At 44.9% G+C, this 12855-nt stretch overlaps 1 protein-coding gene across 1 annotated transcript in view; it reads left to right on the forward strand.

Moving 5' to 3' along the window:
- Positions 1–12855, forward strand: part of LOC306774178 (uncharacterized protein) — a gene marked incomplete at its 5' end in the record, with an annotated part of 644048 nt that overhangs the window by 10073 nt on the left and 621120 nt on the right. Inside the window, 2 exons of the mRNA XM_079264158.1 lie at positions 8390–8566; positions 9613–9682. Of these exons, the coding sequence (XP_079120284.1) occupies positions 8390–8566; positions 9613–9682 (247 nt within the window). The remainder of the gene's footprint in view (positions 1–8389; positions 8567–9612; positions 9683–12855) is intronic.

Genomic DNA, 12855 nt, shown 5'->3' on the forward strand with positions numbered 1-12855 from the left:
CTGTAAACAATAGTCCCGGTATGCACTATACATTGTAAAAAATAGTCCCGGTATGCACTATACGCTGTAAAAAATAATCCCGGTATGCACTATACACTGTAAAAAATAGTCCCGGTATGCACTATACACTGTAAAAAATAGTCCCGGTATGCACTATACATTGTAAAAAATAGTCCCGGTATGCACTATACATTGTAAAAAATAGTCCCGGTATGCACTATACATTGTAAAAAATAGTCCCGGTATGCACTATACATTGTGAAAAATAGTCCCGGTATGCACTATATGCTGTGAACAATAGTCCCGGTATGCACTATACATTGTGAAAAATAGTCCCGGTATGCACTATACATTGTAAAAAATAGTCCCGGTATGCACAATATGCTGTAAACAATAGTCCCGGTATGCACTATACATTGTGAAAAATAGTCCCGGTATGCACTATATGCTGTAAACAATAGTCCTGGTATGCACTATACATTGTGAAAAATAGTCCCGGTATGCACAATATGCTGTAAACAATAGTCCCGGTATGCACTATACATTGTGAAAAATAGTACTACTGTAGTACATGACGGTTAGTAGTACTACTGTAGTAAATGACGGTTAGTAGTACTACTGTAGTAAATGACGGTTAGTAGTACTACTGTAGTAAATGACAGTTAGTAGTACTACTGTAGTAAATGACAGTTAGTAGTACTACTGTAGTAAATGACAGTCAGTAGTACTACTGTAGTAAATGACAGTTAGTAGTACTACTGTAGTACATGACTATTAGTAGTACTACTGTAGTAAATGACTATAAGTAGTACTACTGTAGTAAATGCTATATGTAAAAAATTGTAAAAAATAGTCCCGGTATGCACTATATGCTGTAAACAATAGTCCCGGTATGCACTATACATTGTGAAAAATAGTCCCGGTATGCACAATATGCTGTAAACAATAGTCCCGGTATGCACTATACATTGTGAAAAATAGTCCCGGTATGCACTATATGCTGTAAACAATAGTCCTGGTATGCACTATACATTGTAAAAAATAGTCCCGGTATGCACTATACACTGTGAAAAATAGTCCCGGTATGCACTATATGCTGTAAACAATAGTCCCGGTATGCACTATACATTGTGAAAAATAGTCCCGGTATGCACAATATGCTGTAAACAATAGTCCCGGTATGCACTATACATTGTAAAAAATAGTCCCGGTCTGCACTATACATTGTAAAAAATAGTCCTGTATGCACTATACATTGTAAAAAATAGTCCCGGTATGCACTATACGCTGTAAAAAATAGTCCCGCTGTGCATTATACACTGTAAAAAATTGTCCTGTATGCACTATACATTGTAAAAAATAGTCCCGGTATGCACTATATGCTGTAAAAAATAGTCCCGGTATGCACTATATGCTGTAAAAAATAGTCCCGGTGTGCACTATACACTGTAAAAAATAGTCCTGTATGCACTATACATTGTAAAAAGTAGTCCCGGTATGCACTATACGCTGTAAAAAATAGTCCCGGTATGCACTATACATTGTAAAAAATAGTCCCGGTGTGCACTATACACTGTAAAAAATAGTCCCGGTATGCACTATACATTGTAAAAAATAGTCCCGGTGTGCACTATACACTGTAAAAAGTAGTCCCGGTATGCACTATACATTGTAAAAAATAGTCCCGGTATGCACTATACGCTGTAAAAAATAGTCCTGTATGCACTATACATTGTAAAAAGTAGTCCCGGTATGCACTATACGCTGTAAAAAATAGTCCCGGTGTGCACTATACACTGTAAAAAATAGTCCCGGTATGCACTATACACTGTAAAAAATAGTCCCGGTGTGCACTATACACTGTAAAAAATTGTCCTGTATGCACTATACATTGTAAAAAATAGTCCTGTATGCACTATACATTGTAAAAAGTAGTCCCGGTATGCACTATACGCTGTAAAAAATAGTCCCGGTGTGCACTATACACTGTAAAAAATAGTCCCGGTATGCACTATACACTGTAAAAAATAGTCCCGGTATGCACTATACACTGTAAAAAATAGTCCCGGTGTGCACTATACACTGTAAAAAATTGTCCTGTATGCACTATACATTGTAAAAAATAGTCCCGGTATGCACTATATGCTGTAAAAAATAGTCCCGGTGTGCACTATACACTGTAAAAAATAGTCCTGTATGCACTATACATTGTAAAAAGTAGTCCCGGTATGCACTATACGCTGTAAAAAATAGTCCTGTATGCACTATACATTGTAAAAAGTAGTCCCGGTATGCACTATACGCTGTAAAAAATAGTCCCGGTGTGCACTATACACTGTAAAAAGTAGTCCCGGTATGCACTATACACTGTAAAAAGTAGTCCCGGTATGGACTATATGTTGTAAAAAATAGTTCCGGCATGCACTATACGCTGTAAAAAGTAGTCCCGGTGTGCACTATACACTGTAAATAAATTAGTTCCGGTATGCACTGTATGCTGTAGAAAATAGTTCAATTTAATTAAACTTTATTTATATAGCGTCAAATCACGGCAATGCCTCCTCAAGAGGCTTTACAGACAGAGAAGAAAACATGATGAAAGCCAATTCACAACAGCCTATATAAGAAAACCAACAGATTGAGTTGGTAACTGTATGCAAAGAGATTTAACACTGCCTACCGCTGCATACCAGATGCATACCAGCCCACTTAAAGCACTGTCCACACCAGTCCGCATTTCACTCCTAACCAGCCAGGAAATGAATTTAAAATGTCACAACAGCGTGAAGTAATAATCTGTTCCATCACATCCAAACAGAAAAGCAAAAATATTCTCCATTTGACCAAAAATAACCTGATTTTCCTGCTTTTAAGGACCTGAATCTTTCTCCCTGACAACTAAAGCTGGTATAATTTGGCAAGTTGGTCAGCTTTAGCAGACCCGTCTGCATGAATTCTTCTTCAAAATTACTTTACTGAGTATCTTTAGCTCAACGACGCTGTGACGTAACTTCGGAGTCAAATTTCTGAAAATAATCCTGAATAGTGTGAGAATAAAGTTTTCTAAGCAAGCAGTGAGAAATATTCCAAACGTTGTCGTTGTTGTTGTTGTTGCTGTTGCTATTGTTGTGGCTGCTGTTGTTGTTGCTATGTCATTGTTGTTGAAATGAATAAAATGAAAAATACTTTATTAATCTCCAAAGGGAAATACTGTAGTAAATATTAATAATTAACTAGAGGAGGTCTTGTTCTGGAGGCTGATGGCTGCTGGCAGGAATGATCTTCTGTATCTTTCAGTCTTACATCAGACCTGAAGAAGCCTCTCACTGAACACACTTTGTTGTTTCATCACTGTGTTGTGGAGAGGGTGTGAAGAATCCTCCATCATCTTCATCAGCTTGTGCAGCATTCTTCTTTGGACAATCAGCTCCAGCGGCTCCAGAGTTACTCCAAGCACAGAAGCAGCTTTCTGGATCAGTTTGTTGATTCTCTTCAAGTCTCTGGTTCTGATGCTACTACCCCAGCAGATGCTGCAAAGCTGACTGCACTCTCCACAACAGACTTCTAGAAGATATGCAACATCTTGGTGCAGACGTTAAACCATCTCAGCTTCCTTAAGAAGTACAGTCTGCTCTGACCTTTCTTGTAGATGTAGTCAGTGTTGCATTTCCAGTCCAGTTTGTTGTCCAGCTGAACTCCAAGATACTTGTATTCCTCCACCACCTCCACCTCCTCTCCCAGGATGGAAACAGTGCTTTGTTTATTCTTCTTCCTCCTGAAGTCAACAATCATCTCTTTTGTTTTGCTGCTATTTAATATGAGATGATTGTCACCGCACCATTTAACAAACTGACTGACCAGTTCTCTGTACTCTGCTTCTTGTCCATCCCTGATACACCCCACAACTGCAGAGTCATCAGAGTATTTCTGCAGATGACAGGACTCAGAGTTGGACTGGAAGTCTGAGGTGTACAGAGTGAAGAGGAATGGCCAGAGTACAGTTCCTTGTGGTGCACCAGTGCTGCTGACCTCCATCTCAGACACACAACCTTTCAGTCTCACAAACTGGGGTCTGTTTGTGAGGTAGTCATAGATCCAGGTGGTTGTGGAGGTATCCACCTGGAATTTATGGAGCTTCTCACATAACAAAGCAGGCTGAATGGTATTAAAAGCACTGAGAAATGAAAGAACATGACCCTCAGAGTGCTGCCTGAATGGTCCAGATGAGAGTGTGCTCTCTGGAGCAGGTATATGATGGCATCTTCAACCCCAAGTCCATTACGATATGCAAACTGGAATGGGTCCTGAAAGGTGTTTACTTGCTTGTTGAGGTGAGCCAGTAAGAGTCTCTCCAGGACTTTCATGATGTGAGATGTCAGGGCAACTGGTCTGTAGTCACTTGGTTCAGCTGGTTGTGTTTTTTTAGGCACTGGAACAAGGCAGGAGGTTTTCCACAGCACTGGGACTCTATTTTGTCTCAGACTGGTGTTGAAAAGGTGCTGGAGAATCGGACATAGTTGTTTTGAGCAGGTCTTGAGAACTCTTGTACGTGGAGGTGAGAGGAACCAGATTTTGATAGTCTTTGTGATGACTGGTTGCTGCTGAACGATGGGCTTGTAGGTGGAGGTGAGAAGAACCAGATTATGGTCAGATCTTCCTAAAGGAGGCAGGGCAGAACAACTGGATCCATTATTCATATTTGCATAAAATAAGTCCAACATCTTATTTTCTCTGGTGGAGCAGCTGACAAACTGCTGGAATGTTGGTAGAGTTGCAGAGAGGGAGACGTTGTTGAAGTCTCCGGAGATCGCCATGAATGAGTTTGGATGCTGTGTTTGTAGCCGAGCAACGACGGAGCTGATGACGTCACAGGCTGTGTCTGGTGCGGTACCAGGTATTATATAAACCGCTACCAGAATAACACAGGTAAACTCTCTGGGTAAATAATATGGACGGAAGCTCACAGCTAACAGTTCCATGTCCCTTGTGCATCTCTTCTCCTTGACAGTAACATGTCCAGGATGACACCAACGCTGGTTAACCAGCACTGCAATTCCACCACCCTTTAGCTTTCCGCTGTGTTGTCTACTGCGGTCTGCACGGACCGTTTTAAAGCCCGGTACAGACACATTACAGTCAGGGATGTGTTCATGCAGCCATGTCTCGGTGAAGCACATAATACTGCACTCTCTGTATTCTTTCTGAGACCTTGTTAGCATCTCAAGCTTGTCCGTTTTGTTAGCTAGTGATCTCACATTACCCATGACGACGGTCGGGAGAAATGGTTTAAATCTCCATCTCTTTCTCCTCTGTCTGACTCCCGCTCTGCATCCTCTTCTCTTTCTTTTCAACTCCATCGGGATTTGATGTGTTGTTTCGCTGATAATCCTGATTTGGGAGAGGTTAATCAGTTGATCCAGATTGTAAACAAGACTTTTGTTGCCATGGAGACTCATCATAACATGCCTTGAAAGAGCCAAAATATGCAGAAAAATCTTCCTTCCAGCGCACCCTCCGAACCGGCATGAAATCCTCAGAAAAAAGACCTAATTTGAGGTGATATCTATGTGAGAAGACTTTCTACTTTTAAAAAAATCAAGATAGCAGGTCAGAGCTTCTACAATCTGCTGTCAATCAGATGCGCAATCTAGAATGTAAGTAAGTAAGTAAGTAAGTAAAGTTTATTTATAAAGCGCTTTTCACAGATAAAAATCACAAAGTGCTGTACATAAAAATGGGTACAATAACACAATCAGCAAAAATTAAAATCATCCAAGAATCAACCAAAAGCTCTTCTAAACAGCAGAGTCTTTAGCTGCATTTTAAAAGAGTCCACAGAGTCAAGCACACGAAGGGACAGAGGCAGCTCATTCCAGAGTCTGGGAGCAACAGACTGGAAAGACAGGTCACCACGAGTTTTAAAACGAGTTTTTGGAACCTTCAGGAGGTTCTGGCCAGAAGACCGAAGAGAGCGTCCAGAAGAGTATGGACATAGTAAGTCGGTGATATACTGAGGGGCCTGGCCATGTAACGCCTGAAAGGTCAATACTAAAATTTTAAAATCTATGCGAAATTTAACAGGAAGCCAATGAAGACGTGTCAAAACAGGGGTGATGTGGGCTGTTCTGGCTGCACCTGACAAAAGTCTGGCAGCAGAGTTCTGCACAATTTGAAGCTTATTTAGAGTCGTCTTATTTATGTAAGTGAAAACAGAGTTACAGTAATCAATGCGACTCGAGATGAAAGCATGGATGATCATTTCAAGATCTGATTTTGACAACAACCTCCTTACTTTAGAGATGTTTCTTAGATGATAGAAACTGTTTTTGGTCAGTTGTCGGGTGTGACTCTCCAAAGACATGGCCTGATCAAACACAACCCCAAGGTTTCTGAGACTGGTTTTCACAGACGGTCCCAGAGCACCAAGATAGTTTTTGATCATAGGTATCTTTTTATCAGGGGCAATGATCAGAGTTTCTGTTTTGTTAGAATTTATCTGAAGGTAATTTGAGGAGAGCCAGTTTTTAATGCAGGACACACATTCTAACAACATAGATAAAAAATAAAACTCTGAATCATTGAAGGAACAGTACAACTGAATATCATCAGCGTAAAAGTGATAAGATACATTTTCAAAACCACAAATAAGTCGGCCAAGAGGCAATAAGTACAAAAGAAACAAAACAGGTCCCAGGACAGAACCTTGGGCCACTCCACACAACAGTTTAGACACATGAGACATTATATTGTTTACCGCAACATTAAAGGTTCTACCTTTTATGTATGAGGAGAACCACTGAAGAACAGTCCCAGAAAAACCCATCTCTGATTTAAGTCGATCAATCAATAAGTCATGGTCTACTGTGTCAAAGGCAGACGTTAAATCTAGTAAAACCAAAACTGTGTAGCGACCAGAGTCAGCGGCCATCATCACATCATTTGAAACTCTCAATAAGGCAGTTTCAGTAGAGTGCTTTTTGCGGAAACCTGACTGAAATTTGTCGTAAAAATCATTTTCTTCCAAAAATGTAGTTAGCTGTTCAGCCACTACTTTCTCTAAGATCTTAGAAAGGAAAGGAAGTTTTGATATGGGCCTATAATTTCTTGGTTCCGCAGGATCTAGATTTGTTTTTTTAAGGATGGGATTTACCACTGCATGTTTGAAGTAGTTGGGGACTGAGCCAGATTCCAATGAAAGATTGATCAATTTAACAACCCAAGGACCAACTACATCAAAAACCTTCACAAACAAAGATGTCGGTAGAATGTCTGCCAGACTTGAGGAAGGTTTCATCTTGTCCACTAAAGCCTTCACATTCTGCAGGCTGACAGGAGTGAACGAGGACCATATCCGAACACTATTTGACACAGGGCATAAGTTATTTAAAGAAGGACTGATGCTGGCCCTAATGTCTTTCACTTTGGACACAAAGTGAAAGACAACAATTGTTGCTGTAAAGCAACAATTGTTGCTGTTGTTGTTGTTGTTGTTGCTGTTGTTGTTACTATTGTTGTTGTTGCTTTTGTGGTTATCGTTGTCGTTGTTGTTGTGTCATTGTTGCTGTTGCTTTTGTTGTCATTGTGGTTGTTGTTGCTATTGTTTTGGCTATTGTTGTTGCTGTTGTTGCTGCATTTGTTGCCTTTGCTGCTCTTGTTGCTGTTGTTGCTGTTGTACCATCAGGACCAGAACCAGAACCTGTACCTATACGGTCTGGACCAGAACCTGTACTGTCTGGACCAGAACCAGAACCCGTACCTATACGGTCTGGACCAGAACCCATATTTCAGGACCAGAAACCATATGGTCTGGACCAGAACTCGTACCGTTAGGACCAGAACCCATACAGTCTGGACCAGAACTCGTACCGTTAGGACCAGAACCCATACAGTCTGGACCAGAACTCGTACCATTAGGACCAGAACCCATACAGTCTGGACCAGAACCTGTACGTCAGGACCAGAACCCATAAGGTCTGGACCAGAAACCATACGGTCTGGACCAGAACCTGTACGTCAGGACCAGAACCCATAAGGTCTGGACCAGAAACCATACGGTCTGGACTAGAACCTGTTTGTCAGGACCAGAACCCATTCGGTCTGGACCAGAACCCATATGGTCTGGACCAGAACCCGTTCCATCAGGACCAGAACCCATACGATCTGGACCAGAACCTGTACCGTCTGGACCAGAACCAGAACCCGTACCTATACGGTCTGGACCAGAACCCGTACCGCCAGGACCAGAATGTCATGGTTTTTCCCAGTCATCCCTGAAGGCACCCTCCTGTGCTGATGAGCTGATGATTACCACCTGTGCCTCCTCCTATTTAAGCAGCGGGCCCAGGATTGTCGATTGCCAGATCGTCAGATTCTCTCTGTTTGCTTCCAGTCTTCTGTGAACTCAAGATTACCCTGTATTCCTGCCCTGTTCCCCCTTCTCCCAAGACCCTGCCTGCCCAGAGTTTTTCCCTTGCCTCTTCCCCTCAGATTACTATTCGGTGTATTGACCTTGGACTGGACTTTGGACTTGGATTTTGGATTCTGGACAAACCCCCAATAACCTCGGGTGAGAGGAACTCCCTTTCTTCCTTCTTGGGCATTTTTTCCTGGAGTTGGATTCTCCCTGTGTGCCGTCTTTCACTAACCCTCCTATCATCACCAGAAGGACACAGTTGGGGTACTCAAGGAGGACTTCAAGCCGTCCTTGTCGTAGCCTCCTGCTTCCTTGTCCCCTGTTATTTTCAATAAAATCTGTAAGCAGTCCTGAGGTCTTCTGTGTCCTTTGGGTCCCATCTCCTGTGCCGTTACACAGAACCCATACAGTCTGGACCAGAACCCGTACCGTCTGGACCAGAACTACTAACCTAGCATAGCTTCTGTTAGCAGTAGCATTGCTGTAGCTATACTAACCTAGCATAGCTTCTGTTAGCAGTAGCATTGCTGTAGGTATACTAACCTAGCATAGCTTCTGTTAGCAGTAGCATTGCTGTAGCTATGCTAACCTAGCATAGCTTCTCTTAGCATGAGCAACACTGTAGTTATGCTAAGCTAGCATAGCTTTAGCTTGCTGCTTAAAGCCAGTAAGTAACTGCAGACATATGATAAGTATCTAAGAGAACTGTTCATCAGTCCATCAGCTGCGTGTTGATGCGTATTTTCAGAGGTTTTGCTGTTTACTGGGTCAGAAATACTACTCGGTGACGCAGGTGTGTGTTGTGTCAGACTGTTTGTTTTTATGCTTCAGATGCAACTCTTTCAAATGCTCTGGTGTCTGAGAAAGAGGTCTGTAGTTTTTCGTTTTGCTTCATGAGTCATCTGTTCACCTTTATTTACAAAGCACTTTCTGACAGCTAATGCTGAACAAAGTGCTAAACATAAAATTAATACATTAAAACAGAAAACAATAAAATATAAAACCGTAAAATATAAAACAATGAAACCAGTAAATAAAAGCAATACAAAGAAACTCATTATGGGTAAAATGCCAGTAAAAACAGGTGAGTCTTAAGAAGAGATGTAAAACTAGACAGTGATGAAGCCTGTCTGACCTGCAGTGGCGATAAGTTCCACAGAGCTGGTCTCATCCCCTCTGAGCTTCCTCCACATTCTCAGGACCTCTAGGAACAGCTGATCTGCTGACCGGAGGGTCCAGGAGGGGGTACATGTGTAGCGGCTCAGAGAGGTAGGCGGGGCAAGGTCAGAGTGGCTGAAGCAGGACAAACGTGTTCCCGTCAGCAGACGTGCTGTGTGACGCCAAAGTAAAATGTGTTGCAGTAATCGAGCCATGTTGTTATAAAAGTGTGACTGACTGCTTCTTGCCTTGAAAGATGTTTGGACTTTGCCAGTTGCCTCAGGTGGAACAAGCTAAATATAACCATTGCACCGGTCTGCCTGTCTGGATCAAAACCAGTCCAGTTTCCCACCCAGATGTGTGACAGCTGGTTTACAACACGGTGCCAGAAGGCCCAAATCAGCAGGAGGGCCAGACGACTTGAATCCAGAACTTCTGTCTCATTAAAATTAAGAAAATTCAGGCTTGGACCTCAGTAAGACAGCCGAGAAGTTTTTGTAGCGAATAAGAGTCCTTATGTTTCAGGGGAACAAAAACCAGACTGTCATCAGTGTAGAGACAGACAAACAGTTGTGCTTCATCATGACCGAACCGAGGGGAAGGAGGTACAAGGAGCAGAGGCCCAGAATGTACCCCTGTGGGACCCCACATAACAGAGGATGACTGGGAACGGAGTAAGGACGATGTAATTCAACATAAAGAGCTGCATCAGTAATGTTTTTTCAGGAACTTCACTCATTACGTTGCTGATGTACAGCAGACACACATGACGTACATGTACAGCGGTGAGCCGGAGGTTTGATGCTGTGATGCAGGGGTTTTTTTATACTTGAAAAAAAAGCTATAAAAAGCACTAAAGCAGAAAAATAATGTGGAACGGTAAAATCCTTGCAATTCATGTCTTTGTTGTTGTAAGAATTTAGGAAATAAGAAGTTGTTTTAATCTGTATATATTGATATATTTTTTATTTATCTGTTATCCAAAAACTTTGTCTCAGCCACATTAATGGAACAGATCCTGGATCTGAGTCTTTTTTTTTTATTTTTATTATCAGGTTGACGTCATCTGATCTGGTCTAGACCAGCAGGAGGAAAACCTTCAGACTGAACGAAAGCCAGGCTGCAGTACCTCTCATGGCCACTAGACGGTGGCTCCACCACACCAGAGCCAGGCTGCAGTACCTCTCATGGCTACTAGACGGTGACTCCACCACACCAGAGCCAGGCTGCAGTACCTCTCATGGCCACTAGACGGTGGCTCCACCACACCAGAGCCAGGCTGCAGTACCTCTCATGGCCACTAGACGGTGACTCCACCACACCAGAGCCAGGCTGCAGTACCTCTCATGGCCACTAGACGGTGACTCCACCACACCAGAGCCAGGCTGCAGTACCTCTCATGGCCACTAGACGGTGGCTCCACCACACCAGAGCCAGGCTGCAGTACCTCTCATGGCCACTAGACGGTGACTCCACCACACCAGAGCCAGGCTGCAGTACCTCTCATGGCCACTAGACGGTGACTCCACCACACCAGAGCCAGGCTGCAGTTCCTCTCATGGCCACTAGACGGTGACTCCACCACACCAGAGCCAGGCTGCAGTACCACTCATGGCCACTAGACGGTGACTCCACCACACCAGAGCCAGGCTGCAGTACCTCTCATGGCCACTAGACGGTGACTCCACCACACCAGAGCCAGGCTGCAGTACCTCTCATGGCCACTAGACGGTGACTCCACCACACCAGAGCCAGGCTGCAGTACCTCTCATGGCCACTAGACGGTGACTCCACCACACCAGAGCCAGGCTGCAGTACCTCTCATGGCTACTAGACGGTGACTCCACCACACCAGAGCCAGGCTGCAGTACCTCTCATGGCCACTAGACGGTGACTCCACCACACCAGAGCCAGGCTGCAGTACCTCTCATGGCCACTAGACGGTGACTCCACCACACCAGAGCCAGGCTGCAGTACCTCTCATGGCCACTAGACGGTGACTCCACCACACCAGAGCCAGGCTGCAGTACCTCTCATGGCCACTAGACGGTGACTCCACCACACCAGAGCCAGGCTGCAGTACCTCTCATGGCCACTAGACGGTGGCTCCACCACACCAGAGCCAGGCTGCAGTACCTCTCATGGCCACTAGACGGTGACTCCACCACACCAGAGCCAGGCTGAAGTACCTCTCATGGCCACTAGACGGTGACTCCACCACACCAGAGCCAGGCTGCAGTACCACTCATGGCCACTAGACGGTGACTCCACCACACCAGAGCCAGGCTGCAGTACCTCTCATGGCCACTAGACGGTGACTCCACCACACCAGAGCCAGGCTGCAGTACCTCTCATGGCCACTAGACGGTGGCTCCACCACACCAGAGCCAGGCTGAAGTACCTCTCATAGCCACTAGACGGTGACTCCACCACACCAGAGCCAGGCTGCAGTTCCTCTCATGGCCACTAGACGGTGACTCCACCACACCAGAGCCAGGCTGCAGTACCTCTCATGGCCACTAGACGGTGACTCCACCACACCAGAGACAGGCTGCAGTACCACTCATGGCCACTAGACGGTGACTCCACCACACCAGAGCCAGGCTGTAGTACCACTCATGGCCACTAGACGGTGACTCCACCACACCAGAGCCAGGCTGCAGTACCTCTCATGGCCACTAGACGGTGACTCCACCACACCAGAGCCAGGCTGCAGTACCACTCATGGCCACTAGACGGTGGCTCCACCACACCAGAGCCAGGCTGCAGTACCACTCATGGCCACTAGACGGTGACTCCACCACACCAGAGCCAGGCTGCAGTACCTCTCATGGCCACTAGACGGTGGCTCCACCACACCAGAGCCAGGCTGAAGTACCTCTCATGGCCACTAGACGGTGACTCCACCACACCAGAGCCAGGCTGCAGTTCCTCTCATGGCCACTAGACGGTGACTCCACCACACCAGAGCCAGGCTGCAGTACCTCTCATGGCCACTAGACGGTGACTCCACCACACCAGAGACAGGCTGCAGTACCTCTCATGGCCACTAGACGGTGACTCCACCACACCAGAGCCAGGCTGCAGTACCACTCATGGCCACTAGACGGTGACTCCACCACACCAGAGACAGGCTGCAGTACCTCTCATGGCCACTAGACGGTGACTCCACCACACCAGAGCCAGGCTGCAGTACCACTCATGGCCACTAGACGGTGGCTCCACCACACCAGAGCCAGGCTGCAGTACCACTCATGGCCACTAGACGGTGACTCCACCACACC

This window comes from Telmatherina bonti (genome assembly GCF_933228915.1).
Source record: "Telmatherina bonti genome assembly, chromosome: 24".
In the NCBI taxonomy this organism is placed as follows: Eukaryota; Metazoa; Chordata; class Actinopteri; order Atheriniformes; family Telmatherinidae; genus Telmatherina; species Telmatherina bonti.